Source organism: Salvelinus fontinalis, chromosome 11 (genome assembly GCF_029448725.1).
Source record: "Salvelinus fontinalis isolate EN_2023a chromosome 11, ASM2944872v1, whole genome shotgun sequence".
NCBI classification, from domain to species: Eukaryota; Metazoa; Chordata; class Actinopteri; order Salmoniformes; family Salmonidae; genus Salvelinus; species Salvelinus fontinalis.
Genome location: NC_074675.1, coordinates 46,512,329 through 46,537,237, shown reverse-complemented (window position 1 = coordinate 46,537,237; position 24,909 = coordinate 46,512,329). Strand labels below are relative to the sequence as shown.

The 24,909-nt window shown below is 43.9% G+C and overlaps 1 protein-coding gene across 13 annotated transcripts in view; it reads left to right on the top strand.

Annotated features, from left to right (window-relative positions):
• The window catches only part of LOC129865839 (neurexin-2-like), a 1,012,026-nt gene that overhangs the window by 137,910 nt on the left and 849,207 nt on the right, over positions 1-24,909 (top strand). For 11 of the 13 annotated variants that reach the window (XM_055938878.1, XM_055938873.1, XM_055938874.1 and 8 more), the window contains exon 3: positions 14,818-14,847. The exons of the other annotated variants lie outside the window; for them this stretch is intronic. In XM_055938878.1, coding sequence (XP_055794853.1) covers positions 14,818-14,847 — 30 coding nt within the window. The remainder of the gene's footprint in view (positions 1-14,817; positions 14,848-24,909) is intronic. 13 annotated transcript variants of the gene reach the window in all.

Below are 24,909 nucleotides of genomic sequence, written 5' to 3'. Positions count from 1 at the left end.
CATATACTTTTGAATACGTAGTGTAAGTCCCCATAAAGATTTAACGCTGGAGCCAATCAGTCTTGCCTTGTCTAGGGTCAAGATTCCCAGGGACGCTAATTTCCCTTTCTTAGGCCAGTTAGGGTCATCACTTTAGTTATTTATTTTAAATTTTATCCCCTTTTCTCCCCAATTTTCGTGGTATCCAATCGCTAGTAATTATTATCTTGTCTCATCGCTACAACTCCCGTACAGGCTCGGGAGAGACGAAGGTCGAAAGCCATGCGTCCTCCGAAGCACAACCCAACCAAGCCGCACTGCTTCTTTAACACAGCGCGCCTCCAACCCGGAAGCCAGCCGCACCAATGTGTCGGAGGAAACACCGTGCACCTGGCCCCCTTGGTTAGCGCGCACTGCGCCCGGCCCGCCACAGGAGTCGCTGGAGCGCGATGAGACAAGGATATCCCTACCGGCCAAACCCTCCCTAACCCGGACGACGCTAGCCCAATTGTGCGTCGCCCCACGGACCTCCCGGTCGCGGCCGGCTGCGACAGAGCCTGGGCGCGAACCCAGAGACTCTGGTGGCGCAGTTAGCACTGCGATGCAGTGCCCTAGACCACTGCGCCACCCGGGAGGCTATCACTTTATTTTAAGAATGTGAAATGTCAGAATAATAGTAGAGAGAATGATTTATTTCAGCTTTTATTTCTTTCATCACATTCCCAGTGGGTCAGATGTTTACATCCACTCAATTAGTATAGGGTAGCATTGCCTTTAAATTGTTTAACTTGGGTCAAACGTTTCGGGTAGCCTTCCACAAGCTTCCCACCATAAGTTGGGTGAATTTTGTCCCATTCCTCCTGACGGAGCTGGTGTAACTGAGTCAGGTTGTAGGCCTTTTTGCTCGCACACGCTTTTTCAGTTCTGCCCACAAATGTTCTATATGATTGAGGTCAGGGCTTTATGATGGCCACTCCAATACATTGACTTTGTTGTCCTTAAGCCATTTTGCCACAACTTTGGAAGTATGCTTGGGTCATTGTCCATTTGGAAGACCCATTTGAGACAGAGCTTTAACTTCCTGACTAATGTCTTGAGATGTTGCTTCAATATATCCATATAATTTTCCTCCCTCATGATGCCATCTATTTTGTGCACTAGTCTCTCCTGCAGCAAAGCATGATGCTGCCACCCCAATGCTTCACGGTTGGGATGGTGTTCTTCGGCTTGCAAGCCTCCCCCTTTTTCCTCCAAACATAACGATCGTCATTATGGTCAAACAGCTCTATTTTTGTTTCATCATACCAGAGGACATTTCTCCAAAAAGTACGATATTTGTCCCCATGTGCAGTTGCAAACCATAGTCTGGATTTTTTTGTGGTGGTTTTGGAGCAGCGGCTTCTTCCTTGCTGAGCGGCATTTCAGGTTATGTTGATATAGGACTTGTTTTACTGTGGATATAGATACTTTTGTACCTGTTTCCTCCAGCATCTTCACAAGGTCCTTTGCTCTTGTTCTGGGATTGATTTGCACTTTCGCAAAAAAAGTACGTTCATCTCTAGGAGACAGAACGCGTCTGAGTCTGAGCGGTATGATGGCTGAGTGGTCCCATGGTGTTTATACTTGCATACTGTTGTTTGTACAGATGAACGTGGTACCTTCAGGTATTTGGAAATTGCTCCCAAGGATGAACAAGACTTGAGGTCTACCAATTGTTTTCTGGGGTCTTGGCTAATTTCTTTTGATTTTCCCATGATATCAAGCAGAGGCACTCAGTTTGAACGTAAGCCTTGAAATACATCCACAGGTACACCTTCAATTGACTCAAATTATGTCAATTAGCCTATCAGAAGCTTCTAAAACCATGACATAATTTTCTGGAATTTTCCAAGCTGTTTAAAGGTACAGTCAACTTAGTGCATGTACACTTCTGACCCATTGGATTTGTGATACAGTAAATTATAAGTGAAATAATCAGTCTGTAAACAATTGTTTGAAAAATGACTTGTGTCATGCACAAAGTAGATGTCCTAACCGACTTGCCAAAACTATAGTTTGTTAACAAGAAATTTGTGGAGTGGTTGAAAAAAATGTTTTAATGACTCCAACATAAGTGTCTGTAAACTTCCGATATATATATATATATATATATATATATATATATATATATATATATATATATATATAGTGATATACAGTATGTATGCTGTTCATTCGGAAAGTAGTCAGACCCACTGACATTTTCCACATTTGGTTACATTACAGCCTTATACTAAAATTGATTAAATAGTGTTTTCCCATCAATCTAAACAGAATATCCCATAATGACAAAGCGCAAAGAGGTTTTGTGAATTTTTTTGCAAATGTATTAAAAATAATAAACTGAAAGATCACATTTAGTTAACTATTCAGACCCTTTACTGAGTACTTTACTGAAGCACCTTTGGCAGCGAATACAGCCTCGAATCTTCTTGGGATGCTACAGCTTGGCACACTGGTGCCGTCACTGATGTATTTGTGGAGATTTCCCATTCCTCTCTGCAGATCCTCTCAATCTTTGTCAGGTTGGATGGGGAGAGTTGCTGCACAGCTATTTTCAGGTCTCTCCAGAGATGTTTGATCGGGTTCAAGTCCAGGCTCTGGGTGGGCCACTCAAGGACATTCAGAGACTTGTCTCGAAGCCACTCCTGCATTGTCTTGGCTGTGTGCTTATGGTTGTTGTCCTGTTGGAACGTGAACCTTCGCCCCAGTCTGAGGTCCTCTCTGGAGCAGGTTTTCATCAAGGATCTCTCTGTACTTTGTTCCGTTCATCTTTCCCTCGATCATGATTATTCTCCCAGTCCCTGCCGCTGAGAAAAATCCCCACATCATGATGCTGCCACCGTCATGTTTCACCATAGGGATGGTGCCAAGTTTCCTCCAGACGTGACGCTTGGTATTCAGGCCAAAGAGTTCAATCTTGCTTTCATCAGACCAGAGAATCTTGTTTCTCATGGTCAAAGAGTCTTAGGTGCATTTTGGCAAACTCCAAGTGGGCTGTCATGTGCGTTTTACTGAGGAGTGGCTTCTGTCTGGCCACTCTACCATAAAGGCCTTATTGGTGGTGTGCTGCAGAAATGGTTGTCCTTCTGGAACGTTCTCCAATCTCTCAACAGAGGAACTCAAGCGATCTGTCAGAGTGTTCAATGGGTGTAATGGCTGATTTCCTCCTCTTCGTCTGAAGAGGAGGTGTAGGGATCGGACCAAAACGCAGCGTGTTGTGAAGACATGACAAATTTATTTAGACAAGACGAACATGTAACACACTTGAGAAATTACAAAACAAAAAACGACGTAGACCATCCTGAACATATGAACTTACATAAACACGAAGAACGCACGAACAGGTACAGACTAGAACAAACGATACAGTCCCGTGTGGTACAAACACTGACACGGAAGACAATCAACCACAAACAAACGGTGTGAACAGCCTACCTTAATATGGTTCTCAATCAGAGGAAACGTCAAACACCTGCCCCTAATTGAGAACCATATCAGGCAACACATTGAACCCAACATAGAATCACATAACATAGACTACCCACCCAGCTCACACCCTGACCATACTAAACAAATACAAAAACAACGGAAAACAGGTCAGGAACGTGACAATGGGTTCTTGGTCAACTCCCTGACCAAGGCCTTTCTCCCTTCGATTGCTCTGTTTGGCCGGACGGCCAGCTCTAGGAAGAATCTTAATGGTTCCAAACTTCTTCCATTTTAGAGTGATGGAGGCCATTTTGTTCTTGGAGACCTTCAATGAGGCAAAAGGTTTTTGGTACCCTTCCCCAGATCTGTGCCTCGACAAAATCCTGTCTCGGAGTTCTACTGACAATTCCATTGACCTCATGGCTTGGTTTTTCCACTGTGGATCTGGCCTGATTCCATTCTCTGTGAGAAGATGTCTGAAGTAGTTGCCCTCTGTAGCGCCGACTGTGCTCTTCTCGGGGTTGAGCCGGACTCCTCTCTCGCGGGACCTTTGCAGCATCGCGCAAAGGTTTCTGTCATGTTCCTCTTTGGTTTGACCATAGACAAGGATGTCGTCCACAATTGCCGCAACTTCGTCGAGGCCTTCGTACACTTCGTCAATCTTTTGCTGAAACTTGTCTTGGGCTGAAATAATCCAAAACGGCGGAACCTGTAGAATCCAAACGCTGTGTTGAACATTATGAGCTTAGATGACTCTTCTGTGGGCTTGATAGCCCAGTAGCCTGATCAGGCGTCCATGACACTGAAGTAGCGTGCTCCCGCTAGCTTGTTGCTGTTGCCAACAAGCATTGGTAAAGGATAATGGGGGCGTTTGATAGCATTGTTCAGGTCTCTTGGGTCGAGACATACTTTGAGCTTGCCTATGCGGTTTCTCCACCACCACTAATGCGTTTGTCGGTTTTGTTACGTTGGTGAATATGTCAGATTGCTCAATGCTCTCCAACTCTTTCTTCATACGGGCGTGGAGAGCAAGGGGAATATTTCTCGGTGGGTAGACCACAAGGGTTGCGTCTGGGTCAAGTTGAATGGTACATTCTCCTGGGAATAGTCCTATTCCTGTAAAAACATCAGCAAACTCCTCCAGTACATGTTCTGTCTCTACTGGTGCTGTTACTGATAGAACTAGCTTTATGAGGTCCATGTTCTGTCTCTACTGGTGCTGTCACTGATAACACTAGCTTGATGAGGTCCATGTTCTGTCTCTACTGGTGCCGTCACTGATAAAACTAGCTTGATGAGATCCATGTTCTGTCTCTACTGGTGCCGTCACTGATAAAACTAGCTTGATGAGGTCCATGTCTAACCATGCTTTAAGACCTAGCACTGCAGCTGTTCTAGTGTCAACAACGTAAAAGTCCAACATCATGTCACTTTCCTTGTATTTGCATTTGCATTTATTGCATTTATTTGCATTTACTGGGAGCTGGTCACCATAACCAGTCCGTCTGCGCGTGGTGGGCTGTAGCTCGCATTCAGATATTCAGAGGAATAATGTTTACTTGTGCACCAGTGTCTAGTTTGAACTTTAGTTCTGTGCCTTGTGTTCCTATCTCAATGTCAGCAAAGGCTTGCTCTGTCTCTGATATTTGACTTTCTGTGTCACTGAATCAATAAACAGTTCATCAGCATTTGACTATTTGATTGACATTTCATCTTCACTCACTGCGTGTACTGTTTTACCTCGGTAAGCTCTGCACTCTTTTGCAAAGTGATTCCATTTTCCACATTTAGTACACTGTTTTCCTTTAGCTGGGCAATTTCCCTGTTCGCCATGCCCTTTGTATCCAGCCAGCAGCATACCACCCTGCATACCACTGCTGGCTTGTTTCTGAAGCTAAGCAGGGTTCGTCCTGGTCAGTCCCTGGATGGGAGACCAGATGCTGCTGGAAGTGGTGTTGGAGGGCCAGTAGGAGGCACTCTTTCCTCTGGTCTAATAAAATATCCCAAAGCCCCAGGGCAGTGATTGGGGACACTGCTCTGTGTAGGGTGCCGTCTTTCGGATGGGACGTTAAACGGGTGTCCTGACTCTCTGAGGTCATTAAAGATCCCATGGCACTTATCGTAAGAGTAGGGGTGTTAACCCTGGTGTCCTGGCTAAATTCCCAATCTGGCCCTCAAACCATCATGGTCACCTAATAATACCCAGTTTACAATTGGCTCATTCATCCCCCTCCTCTCCCCTATAACTATTCCCCAGGTCGTTGCTGCAAATGAGAATGTGTTCTCAGTCAACTTACCTGGTAAAATAAAAAATCCACAAGTTTTGTGGTGTTTTGAGTCTATGTTGCTCTGTTTTGGAGTTATGTCTCTCTCCGGAGATGTGCTTTGATGTCTGCCTGACTGCATGCACTGCTTGTTCACGTGATATGTGAACGTTTGGGGCGGCAGGTAGCCTAGTGGTTAGAACGTTGGGCCAGTAACTAAATCCGCGAGCTGACAATGTAAAAATATGTCATTCTGACCCTGAACAAGGCAGTTAACCCACTGTTCCTAGGCCGTCATTGTAAATAAGAATTTGTTCTTAACTGACTTGCCTAGTTAATTATAAAAATAAGCTTGTGCTGCCGCTCGAAATGGTTTTCATCTGAACCTGTGCTAGCTGGTGAGATCTGGCCATGTTGATAGCTTTGTCCTGCGTTAGCTCAGACCCAACATTCAAAAGTTTCTCTCCCCCTCCCGGTGAGTGTATTCCAAATACAATACGGTCCCTAACCATCTCATCCTTGTTTGCATAATCACAGTCTTTCACAAGCAGACGCAGCTCTGTCACAAACTGTCAGTCACAAACTGACAGTCACAAACTGTTCAAAAGACTCGCTAGCTCCCTGTACTTTCTCATGGAATTTGTACCTAGCAAAAATCCGATTGGTCTGCGGCACAACATATGCTTCAAAACGATCGTAGTATGTTTTCAGTACCTTTGATTCAGCCTCGGTAGGTGTCCATGTGTTGTAAATATCTCTTCCTTTTTCTCCGATACAGAGGAGCAAGTAGCTACACTTTTCCTCTTCTCCTCTTTCCTTCAGAGGACCCGTGAACATTAGCTCCACATGCTGTTTGTACTTACGCCATGCATCGGTTAAGTTTGTAGACTCCCAGTCCATTCGAGGTGAAGGAACTCCAGCAAAATCTTTTAGTCCTTTTACTCTGACACCATGTATTGTTTTACACTCTTTGTACAAAATAATAAAATGCAGTACGACAGGATATTTCTTAACCTGTCTGGCTCTGGCGTTCCGCTAGCGGAACTCCTCCCACATTCCACTGAAAAGGCAGAGCGCGAAATTCAAAAGATATTTTTTTGAAATATTTAACTTTCACACATTAACAAGTCCAATACAGCAAATGAAAGATACACATCTTGTGAATCCAGTCAACATGTCCGATTTTTTAAATGTTTTACAGCGAAAACACCACATATATTTATGTTAGCTCACCACCAAATACAAAAAAGGACAGACATTTTTCACAGCACAGGTAGCATGCACAAAGCCAACCTAACTAACCAAGAACCAACCAAACTAACCAAGAAACAACTTCATCAGATGACAGTCTTATAACATGTTATACAATAAATCTATGTTTTGTTCGAAAAATGTGCATATTTGAGGTATAAATCAGTTTTACATTGCAGCTGCACCCTCATAGCCTGGTTCCTCTCTAGGTTTCTTCCTAGGTTTTGGCCTTTCTAGGGAGTTTTTCCTAGTCACCGTGCTTCTACACCTGCATTGCTTGCTGTTTGGGGTTTTAGGCTGGGTTTCTGTACAGCACTTCGAGATATTAGCTGATGTACGAAGGGCTATATAAAATAAACTTGATTGATTGATTGATATGCAGTTTACGTTATGGCGAGAGCGTACCCAAAACCTGGCCGCAAACTACTAGTTCACATGTACGACAGATATATGAAATAACATCATAAAATGGGTCCTACTTTTGCTGATCTTCCATCAGAATGTTGTACAAGGGGTCCTTTGTCCAGAACATTCGTTGTTTGGTTTTAGAACGGCCTTTTTCCCTCTCGATTTAGCAAGCACACTTGCCAAGTGGCGCAAATCTCTCCATCGTCAACAAACTCAGAGAACGGAACACGGCAAAACTCCCGAAAAAATTTCAATAATCTGATTAAACTATATTGAAAAAACATACTTTACGATGATATTGTCACATGTATCAAATAAAATCAAAGCCGGAGATATTAGTCGTCCATAACGACAGCTTATCAGAAGGCAAATCCAGGTCCCTTCACGCGCTCTCCAGAAAACAGGAAACTGGTGACACGTCATGCCGAGAGCAATTATTCGACACCAGATCAAGTTACACACTCCATTTCTTCTCTCACTGCCTGTCGACATCTAGTGGAAGACGTATGAAGTGCATCTAAACTAATAAATATCAAGGACTTTAATAGGCAGGCCCTAGAACAGTGAATCGATTTCAGATTTTCCACTTCCTGTCAGGAAGTTTGCTGCAAAAGGAGTTCTGTTTTACTCACACATATAAATCAAACGCTTTTAGAAACTAGAGATTGTTTTCTATCCAATAGTAATAATAGGCATATTGTACGAGCAAGAATTGAGTACGAGGCCGTTTAAATTGGGCACGATTTTCTCCCAAAGTGAAAACAGCGCCCTCTGTCCTCAACAGGTTAACGTAGCTCTTTATTAGATAGCTATAACTGGCATGTTACCGTGTCTCAAACTATGATCAACTGACCATGACCTCACCACCTGGGTGGTCTAAACCAATCATAGCAGAGTATGATACGGCGGTAAAATGCATCCAATTTTAATTCAGTATGTTTATACATATGAATATTACATCAGTGACTGCCCTAGGGTGAAATTTTGCCATTCATCACGAATTTCCTGCAATCATCACAAATGCAATTTTTTTCTGTGAACGTAGCTTTTTGTATACCCTTACTATTTTTGTCCTTGATTAAAAGTCAAGGTGGGGTTGTTTTGCTACCCTGGACCCACGGCCAGCAGTGTTGCTGTTGGGTGGAGATGGCTGGAAGCAGAGTGGGACAATAGAGGAGAGGAGAGGAGAGGAGAGGAGAGGAGAGGAGAGGAGAGGAGCAGAAGCCAGCTGAGAGAGAGAGAGAGAGAGAGAGAGAGAGAGAGAGAGAGAGAGAGAGAGAGAGAGAGAGAGAGAGAGAGAGAGAGAGAGAGAGAGAGAGAGAGAGAGAGAGAGAGAGAGAGAGAGAGAGAGAGAGAGAGAGAGAGAGAGAGAGAGAGAGAGAGAGAGAGAGAGAGAGAGAGAGAGAGAGAGAGAGAGAGAGAGAGAGAGAGAATTTCACGGTTGCACGTTACCTCCTAATGACAGAATTGTGACTCATCTCCATCTGTCACTCAATCATCTCCAGCCAATCAACGTTCGTCCTCGTCGGCTCGGGTTGCGTCAGGCACTCCGATTTGCACTCAAAGCACAATTAAGAGCTAATCACATTTTCAGCAGTTGGGGTAAAGGAACAGTCGCAGGGCGAGTTTTTATTTTCATTATGTTTTCAATATGTGATCAAGGATAGTGTGTGTAGTGGCAGTAATTTGATTTGTGTATGAAGGGGAATTCCCAATGCAATCGTATGGCTTTCCTTTGAGTTGAGTTCCTGTGATTAGGACTTACTGGCTGTTTCCTCACAGAGGTCTGTAGTACTAAGCCTTTCACATAGGCTGTTTGGCTGGGACCCATGTGTGAAAGACAACGGGTGCTCGCTTGATATGTTTGGGCCAGAACACTCTCTCTTTTTCTCACTTCTCTCTCGCTCTCTCTCTCTCTCACTCTCTCTGTCTCTCTCTCTCTCTCTCTCTCTCTCTCTCTCTCTCTCTCTCTCTCTCTCTCTCTCTCTCTCTCTCTCTCTCTCTCTCTCTCTCTCTCTCTCTCTCTCTCTCTCTCTCACTCTCTCTGTCTCTTTCTCACTCTCTCTGTCTCTTTCTCACTCTCTCTGTCTGTGTCATATGGTGAAACATGTTGAAGCCTCTTGATATCCTGCTCAGGCTCTGGCTCACTGTTAGTCTGACACCCTGTGCCTCTGCCAAGATAATACAAATACATGCACATACACAGACAATTTCTCCGTATGTTATTGTGGAGCGTTTCAGAGTGAAAAGAGGCAAAGAGGGGGCCACCTGTGTGACAAACAGCTGTGCTCCTTAGCTTTTGCCACCCCTCCGTCGCTGCGGCACTTCCACCTCTCCTCCTCTTCTGACCATCGCCCCACTTCAGGGTATTTATCATGTTGCCTCTGCTCCAACAAGCGGTCAGGGAGAGAGGGAAAGAGAGAAGGAGGCAGAGAACCCTGGGGATGAGATGATTTGGTATGCACTATCAACACAGGCCTGTTTTATTGGGCAGCCTTATCTGACTAATGCATCATGGGTAGTGGAACAAAAAAAGGAGGGAGGTCGCTGGCAGGAATCAGCCCAAATAAAACATGCGCTATGTTCCTGTGCCTGGAGTCACACTCTCCATTAAGAGACAATAGAGGACAATGTTCTACTCGGGAATTCACTGTATTAGCTGTTGGTCTGTTGTAAGCTGGGTGATGGGATGAGTCACTGTATTAGCTGTTGGTCTGTTGTAAGCTGGGTGGTGGGATGAGTCACTGTATTAGCTGTTGGTCTGTTGTAAGCTGGGTGGTGGGATGAGTCACTGTATTAGCTGTTGGTCTGTTGTAAGCTGGGTGATGGGATGAGTCACTGTATTAGCTGTTGGTCTGTTGTAAGCTGGGTGGTGGGATGAGTCACTGTATTAGCTGTTGGTCTGTTGTAATATGGGTGGTGGGATGAGTCACTGTATTAGCTGTTGGTCTGTTGTAAGCTGGGTGATGGGATGAGTCACTGTATTAGCTGTTGGTCTGTTGTAAGCAGGGTGGTGGGATGAGTCACTGTATTAGCTGTTGGTCTGTTGTAAGCTGGGTGATGGGATGAGTCACTGTATAAGCTGTTGGCCTGTTGTAAGCTGGGTGGTGGGATGAGTCACTGTATTAGCTGTTGGCCTGTTGTAATATGGGTAGTGGGATAAGTCACTGTATTAGCTGTTGGTCTGTTGTAAGCTGGGTGGTGGGATGAGTCACTGTATTAGCTGTTGGTCTGTTGTAAGCTGGGTGATGGGATGAGTCACTGTATTAGCTGTTGGTCTGTTGTCAGCTGGGTGGTGGGATGAGTCACTGTATTAGCTGTTGGTCTGTTGTAAGATGGGTGATGGGATGAGTCACTGTATTAGCTGTTGGTCTGTTGTAAGCTGGGTGGTGGGATGAGTCACTGTATTAGCTGTTGGTCTGTTGTAAGCTGGGTGGTGGGATGAGTCACTGTATTAGCTGTTGGTCTGTTGTAATATGGGTGGTGGGATGAGTCACTGTATTAGCTGTTGGTCTGTTGTAAGCTGGGTGATGGGATGAGTCACTGTATTAGCTGTTGGTCTGTTGTAAGCTGGGTGGTGGGATGAGTCACTGTATTAGCTGTTGGTCTGTTGTAAGCTGGGTGATGGGATGAGTCACTGTATAAGCTGTTGGCCTGTTGTAAGCTGGGTGGTGGGATGAGTCACTGTATTAGCTGTTGGCCTGTTGTAATATGGGTAGTGGGATAAGTCACTGTATTAGCTGTTGGTCTGTTGTAAGCTGGGTGGTGGGATGAGTCACTGTATTAGCTGTTGGTCTGTTGTAAGCTGGGTGATGGGATGAGTCACTGTATTAGCTGTTGGTCTGTTGTCAGCTGGGTGGTGGGATGAGTCACTGTATTAGCTGTTGGTCTGTTGTAAGATGGGTGATGGGATGAGTCACTGTATTAGCTGTTGGTCTGTTGTAAGATGGGTGATGGGATGAGTCACTGTATTAGCTGTTGGTCTGTTGTAAGCTGGGTGGTGGGATGAGTCACTGTATTAGCTGTTGGTCTGTTGTAAGCTGGGTGGTGGGATGAGTCACTGTATTAGCTGTTGGTCTGTTGTAAGCTGGGTGATGGGAGAGTCACTGTCTTAGCTGTTGGTCTGTTGTAAGATGGGTGATGGGATGAGTCACTGTATTAGCTGTTGGTCTGTTGTAAGCTGGGTGGTGGGATGAGTCACTGTATTAGCTGTTGGTCTGTTGTAAGCTGGGTGATGGGATGAGTCACTGTATTAGCTGTTGGCCTGTTGTAAGCTGGGTGATGGGATGAGTCACTGTATTAGCTGTTGGTCTGTTGTAAGATGGGTGGTGGGATGAGTCACTGTATTAGCTGTTGGCCTGTTGTAAGCTGGGTGATGGGATGAGTCACTGTATTAGCTGTTGGCCTGTTGTAAGCTGGGTGATGGGATGAGTCACTGTATTAGCTGTTGGCCTGTTGTAAACTGGGTGGTGGGATGAGTCACTGTATTAGCTGTTGGCTTGTTGTAAGCTGGGTGATGGGATGAGTCACTGTATTAGCTGTTGGTCTGTTGTAAGCTGGGTGATGGGATGAGTCACTGTATTAGCTGTTGGCCTGTTGTAAGCTGGGTGATGGGATGAGTCACTGTATTAGCTGTTGGTCTGTTGTAAGCTGGGTGGTGGGATGGATTGTTGTTTGAGTTTTGTGGTGTAGTCAGTTAATTGACTAGATTGGTACATTGATTGATTCTTCCCTCAGTGAATTGCTACCACTCTCAATGATATCTGGATGTAACGATAACTAACGCACTTTTGTACATAGCGCTATTCCATACAATTTACCATATTTTAGCGCCCAAAATACGTAATACTTCTAGGTCAAATGTAATATGAATGCCATTGTAAAGCATAATTTCTCCCCTTTCCAGCAAAATCAATTATGAGAACTTCATGCTGACCGTCTCTGCATGATCGAAGAAGGCAATGAGCTCCGTCGGGTCTTTTGAAAAATGACGGGTGGGGAAGCGAAACCTACTGCGTGATAGTGAAAGGGGGAGATATGTCTAGTTGGGAAACAGCTTTTTTTCACCCGATCTGTGCAACTTATCACCTCTAAAATGTACATAAAACACTATAAAGAGTTTATATAATGTGTCATTACATATCTGTTTGAAGGTTTGTGTCGAATTTGAATCGGGTTTTTAGGGCGGAAGTAAACTTCAGTAATCTTCAGAAGTAAACAGCGGCTGTCGCGGCTTTTGAGCGTCATGATGGCTTGCAGTGTACAATTGACTAGTTATCCCCCCTCACCCTATCCCTGTCCCTGTCCCTGTCCCTTTCTTGTTTTTAACCTGCGAGAGAAGCACCACACCTGGTGGAGAGAGGCTGTACGACACAGAATGAGTTGCACAATAAGTGCCGTACGTTGCGTCATGACCCCTCACAATTTAACGTACAGCGTCACAGGGGTCCGTTTTTTTCTAACTTTTCTCCAATACTATCGGGCCATTACCATGTCAGTCAACGCTTGAATAGAAACGTAGGTCACACCCCGGATGTTGATGCCAACACAGTCGCTACAGTCCCAGTAGTTTTCATTGCAGCCTCGTTTGAATGCCGCGGATGTGCAAAATTGTACGGAATGGGGTTGGTCACCATTAGGATATCTCTTACAAATCTCCTACCTGGTGATTTGTTCCCTGAGACTAGAAGATTACCAGAGAGAACAAAACAAAATTGACCCCTTAAATGTTTACCAATGCAGTTGCGGTAAATTATGTTTGACTCCATTGCTATCGACCTTCGAGTCTGACTCACAAGTGACTTGAATAAACTGTTCTAATCATCAGTGTGGACTAGAAATGTCCTGTTCAAGACATATCATTTGTCAGCAGGGTGGCTTCTTGCCAAAACCTCAAGACGTTGATTCTGTGTACTTCTCAGTTGCTCTGAGAAAATGTCAGGTCAATCAAAACATCCTATTATGTGTGTACAGCTGCATATGTGTTTTGTAAGAAATCTAAATATTCATATTCCAGGAAATCTGTGGCCTTGCAATTGTTTGTCTGTCCCGATGAAGGCTGCCTGGTGTTTAACTGGAGAACGATTGGACTTGTGAACCTGGACCTAGAAGTGATTGATTCAGCCAAGTTAAAGCTGATTGGACAAGAGCAGCAGATGGTCATTGTAGCCCTACAATGAAAATGCCCTTCTTTTCACTGGAAAATAGGTTAATAAAGGTTCCTATATTAAGTAAGTTCAGTCCTTTTTTCTTCGTAGCTTATCCTCTGTGGGGTTTTTTGGAAGGTTATTTAGCAGTTAAACTATAGGCTATCTTATTCCCACTGTTTAGCCAACAGTGGTCGTGGTATAATGTTGTATGTTATTCTGTCAGTGGTAAGAATATACCAAGCTACAGTAAGTGAAACATGAGCAGTTCTTTGAATTCAAGGCTGTGATCATATCAGACATTAAAACGGATTCTGACATTTTCTGAAATGTTCATGGATAGAACATACTACTCATTTTGTTCTCAGTTATTTATAAGCGACATCTTGACTAGTAGGACTGCTGTTCAACCTTTCACGGCTTTGACAATAGTGTGAACAAAGGTCTTTTGATGCTGTAACGGTGTCCTGCCGGCTTGAGAGAAGCACATATCAAGCCCACATCTACAGTTTGTTTAAAGTTGGTCTGGCTGAAGTAATTTCGTCAGCACTTGGGATGTATCGTTGTAAACTGCTGCCGGATATCTGTCGGAGAGCTGTTATTGTGTTCAGATGTGACTCAGATTGACTACATTGATAGCTGTTGCTGTGTGTGGTTGACATATTTTCAAAAACTGTGAAGCCCTTTGAAATGATTGGACTCCTGTTTTGGCTCAAATTTGTTTGAGCCAAAACATTTCACGAACATTTCACGAACATTGTATTTTGGATGTTTGTTATTTACTGCATCTGTGTCAGTGTATATAATCTTCTGTTCCTGGCAACGAAACAAATGTTCTTCTCTCTTTGTGTTTTTACACTTTTCACTGACCCGTTCTGTTAGAGACCTTGGATCTCCAAGAGCAGAAAAGATTTATACCGTAGGCAAAGAATTCAGTTAAATCTCGACCCTGCCAAACAGTTACTATGTGTATGTTCCATAAGTACTTCAGTGAGAAAAAAAAAGCATTTGTGTGAGCAATGGCCTACGGGGGTTGCGCCGAATGAAATGCTTTTTTTCTTCTACCCCCCCCCACATCAAGAAGTGTTTGCTTGTTTTTTCGTTATCTTCTCTCTCTCTCTTTCTCTCTTTCTCTTTCTTTTTTTTTATACCTTTGAGTTGAATCTCTGACATCCGAGTCTGCCCCAGGATGTCTGTCACAAACTGCAGTCCAACGTTGTGACAATGTTTTTTTCCTCCCGTTACCTTTTTATGACCTTTTTTCCTTTGTTTTCTTTTTTTCTGTTCTTTCCTTCAAGGTATGGCGCACCTGACGTTAAACAACCAAGGTATGGGTTCATTCCTTTTTTTGGTTCTTTTTTTCGAGGAAAACAAAAAGTACTCCTCTGCCCAACCTCTCCTCTTCTTCACACCTCCTCTTTCCTCACCATCCCACATTTCCCTACCTCCCTTTTCCTTAATCCGTCCTCCTAACCCATTTACCTATCCCTTGGCACCCCCCAATTCTCTCACACTCTTCCCCCCTCATTTCTCTTTGTTTTGGTTGTGCTTCCTGCCATATCCTTCCTTGTGCTCTCTGTGCCTCCACACTGTCCGTCCCACCCTTGTCCTGTCCTTCTGGCTCATCTGGAACCACCCTGACCTACGACCTCCCGGGCTGCAGGTAACGCTTTTCTGCTCTCCCTTCTGCTTGGGTTTTCAAAAAAGTGTCTACAGAAAAAATATAGTTTGTCAAGTGTTAGCTGTATGTTACCCCTCTTACTAATGCAACAAAGTTGTTGTTGAATGACACAGAGTTTTCTATCACCACTCTGCTGTCATTCTCATTGTTTGGCACCCTGATCTGTTATGATGAGGTTTTTAGATTTTAAGCTTCTTCAGAGACAGACTGCAAGCTATTTGAAATGTTAACCTGGAAAGAATGTCTTGTGAATTATGTATGAAGAAAAGACTGTCTGAAAAGCGATGAGATTGAACTGTCCTGCTATGTACATGTTATGGTCTCAAATGGAACTGCTTCAAGGTGCTACTCTGACTCAATATTACTCTCAACCACGACCAAGCAGATCGAGTGGCACAACCTTTATCCTTCTATTCCATCACATCCAATAGAGCATTTCACTGTTCACACAGCCAACCTTTTCTGCCCTGTTTATCCAGACACTGGGCTGCTCTGTCGTCTCCTGGCGTGAACTTACCAAGAATGGCGGGAGAGGGAAAGTTCATGGGCGAGAGAGAGGGAGAGAGAGATTCAAGCAGGCAGGGATAGGCTGGGGAGCACACTGACCTTTACTAGAATAGAGTGAACCGTCTAGCTAGCTCCTATCGACTCCCTTCCCTCTCCCCCTCGACCTCCATCACTGATACACTAGGATCTGACTAGGAGTTCTAAAACTCCCTCTCCTGGGGTGCATCGTAAAAGTAATTCCTCAATTCCTTGTGTCTACTCTGAAGGATCTTTTGATCCAATGCTCTCCTCGCTTCCCTCTGCCATTTGAGGAGGCGGCGAGGGGAGAGGATGCAAAGAATCTAGGAAAGACTTTTGAGATTCACCCCTGTTCTCTTTAAACACATACAGGTTCGTGTATCAAACAACTTACATGTCTGGAACACCTCCCCTTTAAAGACTCCGTATCGTGCATTCATAACCAAGTGGGAAGGTGGTATTTATTAGCACGTACTGTACAATATCTGGATGTGGATAAATTAGAATACTTTTCTGGTGTCAAACCTTATAAGAAGACATGATACACATTTTAAAAGCTGAGAAACAGGTTTTTCAAATGATATGACATACAATAACACCACATCAAATATATTGTAATCGGTCAAGACAAAACACCAGTGAAAATGTGTATCTTATACAGAAATACATGCTTTTCTCCCAAACATCTGCCATTTACAAAACTTTCTAATGATGATAGTAAAAAACTTGGAGCATATTGAGTCTGTAAGGATTGATCGTCTGAAATCAGAATAGAAATATGTTTTTACTGTGAATGGGTTACAAACGTCTTAGTGACCAATAATATGTTTCTCTAATTCTATGACAATTTCTTATCTGGATAGTTTTTTAAACTTAAGTCTGCAACAAAACAAATTACAAATGGCATTAAGTCTTACATATAACCTGTCTAGGATCAGCGTGCCGCTAGCGGCACACCCCCCCCCCCCCCCCCCCCCCCCACTGAAAAACCAGTGCCGCGAAATTCAAAAAAAATATTCTTTTAAAATATTTAACTTTCACACATTAAGGTCCAATACAGCTAATGAAAGACACAGATCTTGTGAATCCAGTCAACATGTCCGATTTTTAAAATGTTTTACAGGGAAGACACAATATGTAAAGATGTACATCTATTACCTAAAAATACATTAGCATAATCCACCATCTTTTATTTGTCCACCAACACCAGTAGCCATCACCAATTCGGCTAAACTAAGATATTTATAGCCCCTAACCAACAAAAAAACTCATTAGATGACAGTCTGATAACATATTTATGGTATGGGATAGGTTTTGTTAGAAAAAAGTGCATATTTCAGGTAGATGGCATAGGTTACAATTGCACCCACCGTCACAAATGGAATAGAAAAACTACTTAGAGCAACGTGTTTACCTACTTACTAATCATCAAACATTTCGTAAAAATACACAGCATACACGAATCGAAAGACACAGATCCTGTGAATACAGACAATATTTCAGATTTTCTAAGTGTCTTACAGCGAAAACACAATAAATCGTTATATTAGCATAGCACATAGCAGCCCAGCATTGATTCTAGCCAAAGTGAGCGATAAAAGTCAACATCGCCAAAAGATATTAATTTTTTCACTAACCTTCTCAGAATTCTTCCGATGACACTCCTGTAACATCATATTACACAATCCATATAGAGTTTGATCGAAAATGTTTATATTTAGCCACCAAAATCATGGTTAGACAATGTGAAATGTAGCTCAGCTGGTCAGAAAATGTCCTTGCGCCACTTAGACAGTGATCTACTCTTATACATAAATACTCATAAACGTGACCAAAAAATATAGGGTGGACAAGGATTGATAGACAATTTAATTCTTAATACAATTGCGGAATTACATTTTTTAATTTATCCTTACTTTTCAATACAGTTTGCGCCAAGCGAAGCTACGTCAAAAAACATGGCGTCCTAAGCCACTAAAATGTTTCGACAGAAACACGATTTATCATAATAAAAATGTCCTACTTTGAGCTGTTCTTCCATCAGTATCTTGGGCAAAGGATCCTTTCTTGGGAGTAATCGTCTTTTGGTGGAAAGCTGTCCTCTTGCCATGTGGAAATGCCAACTGCGTTCGGGATGAACTGAAAGCGTGCCCAGCTATTCACAGCGTTAAAGAAATAAATGTCCCAAAATCGCACTAAACGGATATAAATTGCTATAAAACGCTTTAAATTAACTACCTTATGATGTTTTTAACTCCTATAACGAGTGAAAAGATGACCGGAGAATTATAACAGGCTAAACTAACGCTTGGAACAGGAGCGGGTCGGTGTCCTCCACGCGCGTTACGCACCAAGAAAAGACTTGCTAGCTACAGGGTTTTTTAATTTATAGGGCCTGTGAACGCGCAATCGACCCCATTGGAATCGTCATCACGTAAAGGCATCCAGGGGAAGACGTAAGAATTGTCCGTATAGTCATAGCAATAACAGTGCCCTTTTAACTGACTTCAGAACAGTGGCCAACATTTCTGAAATCTGACTCCATGTCAGGGAAATTGCTGTAGAATGGGCTCTGTTCCACTTAGAGACAAAATTTCAACTCCTATAGAAACTATAGACTGTTTTCTATCCAATAATAATAATAATATGCATATTGTACGATCAAGGATTTTGTGGGAAGCCGTTTCAAAAATTACCCGATTAGCATAAATAGTCTAAACAGCGCCCCCATCCTCAACAGGATAAGAAAACACATAAACAAGTAACATAATATTAATAAAACAAGAACTATATTGAAAGCATAATCTTAGGGAAATAAATTCTCTCATTCAAAGCTGAAAATGAAGACACATTTAAAGACTCGTTAGCTCTATTACATGTCTGAAACACCTCCCCTTTAAAAACTCCTTGGCTCCCTTACATGTCTGGTACACCTCCCCTTTAAAGACTCATTATCTCCCTTACATGTCTGGAATACCTCCCCTTTAAAGACTCCTTGGCTCCCTTACATGTCTGGTACACCTCCCCTTTAAAGAGTCATTATCTCCCTTACATGTCTGCAACACCTCCCCTTTAACGACTCCTTGGCTCCCTTGCATGTCTGAAACATCTACAATCTAAGCTAGATGCCCTCAATCTAACACAAATTATCAATGAACCTACCAGGTACAACCCCAAATCTGTAAACACAGGCACCCTCATAGACATCATCCTGACCAACCTGCCCTCTAAATACAACTCTGCTGTCTTCAACCAGGATCTCAGCGATCACTGCCTCATTGCCTGCGTCCGTAATGGATCTGCGGTCAAACTACCACCCCTCATCACTGTCAAACGCTCCCTAAAACACTTCAGCGAGCAGGCCTTTCTAATCGACCTGGCCCGGGTATCCTGGAAGGATATTGACCTCATTCTGTCAGTAGAGGATGCTGGTTATTCTTTAAAAGTGCTTTCCTCATCATCTTAAATAAGCATGCCCCATTAAAAAAATGTAGAACCAGGAACAGATACAGCCCATGGTTCACTCCAGACCCTTGACCAGCACAAAAACATCCTGTGGCGTACTGCATTAGCATCAAATAGCCCCCACGATACACAACTTTTCAGGGAAGTTAGGAACCAATACACACAGGCAGTCAGTTAAGCAAAGCTTAGCTTTTTCAAACAGAAATTTGCATCCTGTAGCAAAACGCCAAAAAGTTCTGGGACACTGTAAAGTCCATGGAGAATAAGAGCACCTCCTCCCAGCTGCCCCCTGCACTGAGGCTAGGAAACAGTGTCATCACCGATAAATCCACGATAATTGAGAATTTCTACAGCTGGCCATGCTTTCCACCTGGCTACCCCTAGCCCGGTCAACAGCCCTGCACCCCCCACAAACCTTGCACAAACCTCCCCCATTTCTCCTTCACCCAAATCCAGATAGCTGATGTTCTGAAAGAGTTGCAAAATCTGGACCCCTACAAATCAACTGGGCTAGACAATCTGGACCCTCTCTTTTTAAAATTATCCACCGCAATTGTTGCAACCCCTATTACTAGCCTGTTCAACCTCTCTTTTGTATCATCTGAGATGCCCAAAGATTGGAAAGCTGCCAAGGTCATTCCCCTCTTCAAAGGGGGAGACACTCTAGACCCAAACTGTTACAGACCTATATCTATCCTACCCTGCCTTTCTAAGGTCTTCAAAAGCCAAGTTAACAAACAGATCACCGACCATTTCGAATCCCACCGTACCTTCTCCACTATGCAATCTGGTTTCAGAGCTGGTCATGGGGTACCTCAGCCACGCTCAAGGTCCTAAACAACATCAAATTTGCCATCGATAAAAGACAATACTGTGAAGCCGTATTCATCGACCTGGCCAAGGCTTTCGACTCTGTCAATCACCACATTCTTATCGGCAGACTCAACAGCCTTGGTTTCTCAAATGACTGTCTCACCTGGTTCATCAACTACTTCTCTGATAGAGTTCAGTGTGTCAAATCGGAGGGCCTGTTGTCCGGACCTCTGACCGTCTCTATGGGGGTGCCACAGGGTTCAAATCTCAAGCCGACTCTTTTCTCTGTATACATCAATGATGTCGCTCTTGCTGCTGTTGATTCTCTGATCCACCTCTACGCAGACGACACCATTCTGTATACTTCTGGCCCTTCTTTGGACACTGTGTTAACTAACCTCCAGACGAGCTACAATGCCATACAACACTCCTTCCGTGGCCTCCAACTGCTCTTAAATGCAAGTCAAACTAAATGCATGCTCTTCAACCGATCGCTGCCCGCACCTGCCCGCCCGTCCAGCATCACTTCTCTGGACGGTTCTGACTTAGAATATGTGGACAATTACAAATACCTAGGTGCTTGGTTAGACTGTAAACTCTCCTTCCAGACTCACATTTAGCATCTCCAATGCAAAATGAAATCGAGTATCGGCTTCTTATTTCGCAACAAAGCATCCTTTACTCATGCTGCCAAAAATACCCTCGTTAAACTGACCATCCTACCGATCCTTGATTTCGGCGATATCATTTACAAAATAGCCTACAACACTCTACTCAGCAAATTGGATGCAGTCTATCACAGTGCCATCCGTTTTGTCATCAAGCCCCATATACTACCCACCACTGCAACCTGTATGCTCTCATTGGCTGGCCCTCGCTTCATATTAGTCACCAAACCCACTGGCTCCAGGTCATTGCTAGATCTTTGCTAGGTAAAGCCCCGCCTTATCTCAGCTCACTGGTCACCATAGCAGCACCCACCTGTAGAACGCTCTCCAGCAGGTATATTTCACTAGTCACCCCCAAAGCTTTTCCTCTTTTGGCCGCCTTTCCTTCCAGTTCTCTGCTGCCAATGACTGGAACGAATTGCAAAAATCACTGAAGCTGGAGACTCATATCTCCCTCACTAACTTTAAGCATCAGCTGTCAGAGCAGCTCCCAGATCACTGCACCTGTACATAGCCCATCTGTAAATAGCCTATCCAACTACCTCATCCTCATATTGTTATATATTTTTTTGCTCCTTTGCACCCCAGTATCTCTACTGGCACATTCATCTTCTGCACATTTATCACTCCAGTGTTTAATTGCTCAATTGTAATTACTTCGCCACTACGGCCTATTTATTGCCCTACCTCTCTAATCTTTCCTCATTTCAACACACAGTTTATAGATTTTTTTCTATTGTGTCATTGACTGTATGTTTGTTTATTCCATGTGTAACTCTGTGTTGTTTGTGTCGCACTGCTTTTTTTTATCTTGGCCAGGTCGCAGTTGTAAATGAGAACTTGTTCTCAACTTGTCACGGCCGTCAAAGGGAGGAGACCAAGGTGCAGTGTGGGATGCGTACAGTCTTCTTAATTTCAACGAACGAACACTTAACAAACTAACAAAATAACAAACGAACCGTGAAGCTATACAAACATGAGTGCTGACAGGCAACTACAAATAGACAACTACCCACAAATACAGGTGGGAAAAGGCAACCTAAGTATGGTTCTCAATCAGAGACAACGATAGACAGCTGCCTCTGATTGAAAACCACACCTGGCCAAACACACAGAAATACAAATCATAGAAAAAGGAACATGGAATGCCCACCCAAATCACACCCTGACCAAACCAAAATAGAGACATAAAAAGCTCTCAACGGTCAGGGCATGACACAACTGGCCTACCTGGTTAAATAAAGGTGAAATAAAAAAAATAAAAAGGATCGTTAGCTCCCTTACAAGTCTGAAACACCTCCCCTTTAAAGACTTCTTGGCTCCATTACATGTCTGCAAGACCTCCCCTTAGACTCCTCTAACTGCCTTGCATATCTGGAACACGTCGCCTTTAAAGTTCCCTTGGCTACCTTACATATCTGCAACGCCTCCCCTTTAAAGACTCCTTGTCTACCTTACATGTCTGCAACACCTCCCCTTTAAAGACGCCTTGGCATCCTTACATGTCTGCACCACCTCCCCTTTAAAGACTCCTCTAACTACCTTGCATGTCTGGAACACCTCCCCTTTAAAGACTCCTTGGCTCCCTTTCATGTCTTCAACACCTCCCCTTTAAAGACGTGTTATCTCCCTTACATGTCTATAACACCTCCCCTTAAAGACTCCTCTCTCTGCCTTGCATGTCTGCAACACCTCCCCATTAAAGAGACCTTAGCTCCCTTATATATCTGCAACACCTCCCCTTTAGAGACTCCTTGGTTTCCTTACATGTCTACAACTCTCCCCTTTAAAGACTCCTTGGCTCCCTTACATGTCTGCAACACCTCCCCTTTAAAGACTAACTGCTCCCTTACATGTCTGCAACACCTCCCTTTAAAGACTCTTCTAACTGCCTTGCATGTCTGGAACATGTCCCCTTTAAAGACTCCTTGGCTCCCTTACATGTCTGCAACACCTCTCCTTTAAAGACTCATTGGCTCCCTTACATGTCTGCAACACATCCTCTTTAAAGACTCTTCTAACTGCCTTGCATGTCTGGAACATGTCCCCTTTAAAGACTCCTTGACTCCCTTACATGTCTGCAACACCTCCCCTTTAAAGACTCCTCTAAATGCCTTGCTTGTCTGGAACACCTCCCCTTTAAAAACCCCTTGGTGCCCTTACATGTCTGCTTCGCCTCCCCTTTAAAGACTCTTTGGCTCCCTTGCGTGTCTGCAACACCTCCCCTTAAAGACTCCTCTAACTTCCTTGCTTGTCTGGAACATATCCCCTTTAAAGACTCCTTGGCTCTCTTGCATGTCTACAACACCTCCCCTTTAAAGACTCCTTTGCTCCCTTACATGTCTGCAACACCTCCCCTTTAAAGACTCGTTAGCTCCCTTACATGTCTTCATCACCTCCCCTTTAAAGACTGGTTGGCTCCCTTACATGTCTGCAACACCTCCCCTTTAAAGACGTGTTATCTCCCTAAGATGTCTGCAACACCTCTCCTTAAAGACTCCTCTCTCTGCCTTGCATGTCTGCAACACTTCCCCTTTAAAGACTCCTTAGCTCCCTTATATATCTGCAATACCTCCCCTTTAAAGACTCCTTAGCTTCCTTACGTGTCTGCAACACCTCCCCTTTAAAGACTCCTTTGCTCCCTTACGTGTCTGCAACACCTCCCCTTTAAAGACTCATTGGCTCCCTTACATGTCTGCAACACCTCCCCTTTAAAGACTCTTCTAACTGCCTTGAATGTCTGTAACACGTCCCCTTTAAAGACCCCTTGGCTCCCTTACATGTCTATAACACCTCCCGTTTAAAGACTTCTTGGCTCCCTTGCATGTCTACAACACCTTCCCTTTAAAGACTAATTTGCTCCAGTACCTGACTGCAACACCTCCACTTAAAGACTCCTCCAAATGCCTTGCTTGTCTGGAACACCTCCTCTTTAAAGACCCCTTTGTGCACTTACATGTCTGCGTCGCCTCCCCTTTAAAGACTCTTTGGCTCCCTTGAGTGTCTGCAACACCTCCACTTAAAGACTCCTCTAACTGCCTTGCATGTCTGGAACACCTCCCCTTTAAAGACTCCTTGGCTCCCTTGCATCTCTACAACACCTCCCCTTTAAAGACTCCTTTGCTCCCTTACATGTCTGCATCAACTCCCCTTTAAAGGCTCGTTAGCTCCCTTACATGTCTTCAACACCTCCCATTTAAAGACTGGTTGGCTCCCTTACATGTCTGCAACACCTCCCCTTTAAAGACTCCTTTCCTCCCTTACATGTCTGCAACACCTCCCCTTTAAAGGATCCTCTCTAAGCCTTGCATGTCTGCAACACCTCCCCTTTAAAGACTCCTTTGCTCCCTTACATGTCTGCAACACCTCCCCTTTAAAGACTCCTTTGCTCCCTTACTTGTCTGCAACACATCCCCTTTAAAGACTCATTGGCTCCCATACATGTTTTCAACACCTCCCCTTTAAAGACTCTTCTAACTGCCTTGCATGTCTGGAACACGTCCCCTTTAAAGAGCCCTTGGCGCCCTTACATGTCTGCGTCGCCTCCCCTTTAAAGACTCTTTGGCTCCCTTGAGTGTCTGCAACACCTCCACTTAAAGACTCCTCTAACTGCCTTGCATGTCTGGAACACCTCCCCTTTAAAGACTCCTTGGCTCCCTTACATGTCTTCAACACCTCCCATTTAAAGACTGGTTGGCTCCCTTACATGTCTGCAACACCTCCCCTTTAAAGACTCCTTTGCTCCCTTACATGTCTGCAACACCTCCCCTTTAAAGAATCCTCTCTAAGCCTTTCATGTCTGCAACACCTCCCCTTTAAAGACTCCTTTGCTCCCTTACATGTCTGCAACACCTCCCCTTTAAAGACTCCTTTTCTCCCCTACTTGTCTGCAACACCTCCCCTTTAAAGACTCATTGGCTCCCATACATGTCTGCAACACCTCCCCTTTAAAGACTCCTTGGCTCCCTTACATGTCTGCTACACCTCCCCTTTAAAGACTTCTTTGCTCTCTTACGTGTCTGCAACACCTCCCATTTAAAGACTCATTGGCTCCCTTACATGTCTAGAACACCTCCCCTTTAAAGAATCCTTGGCTCCCTTGCATGTATACAACACCTCCCCTTTAAAGACTCCTTTACTCCCGTACATGTCTGCAACACCTCCCCTTTAAAGACTCCTCTAAATGCCTTGCTCGTCTGGAACACCTCCCCTTTAAAGACCCCTTGGTGCCCTTACAT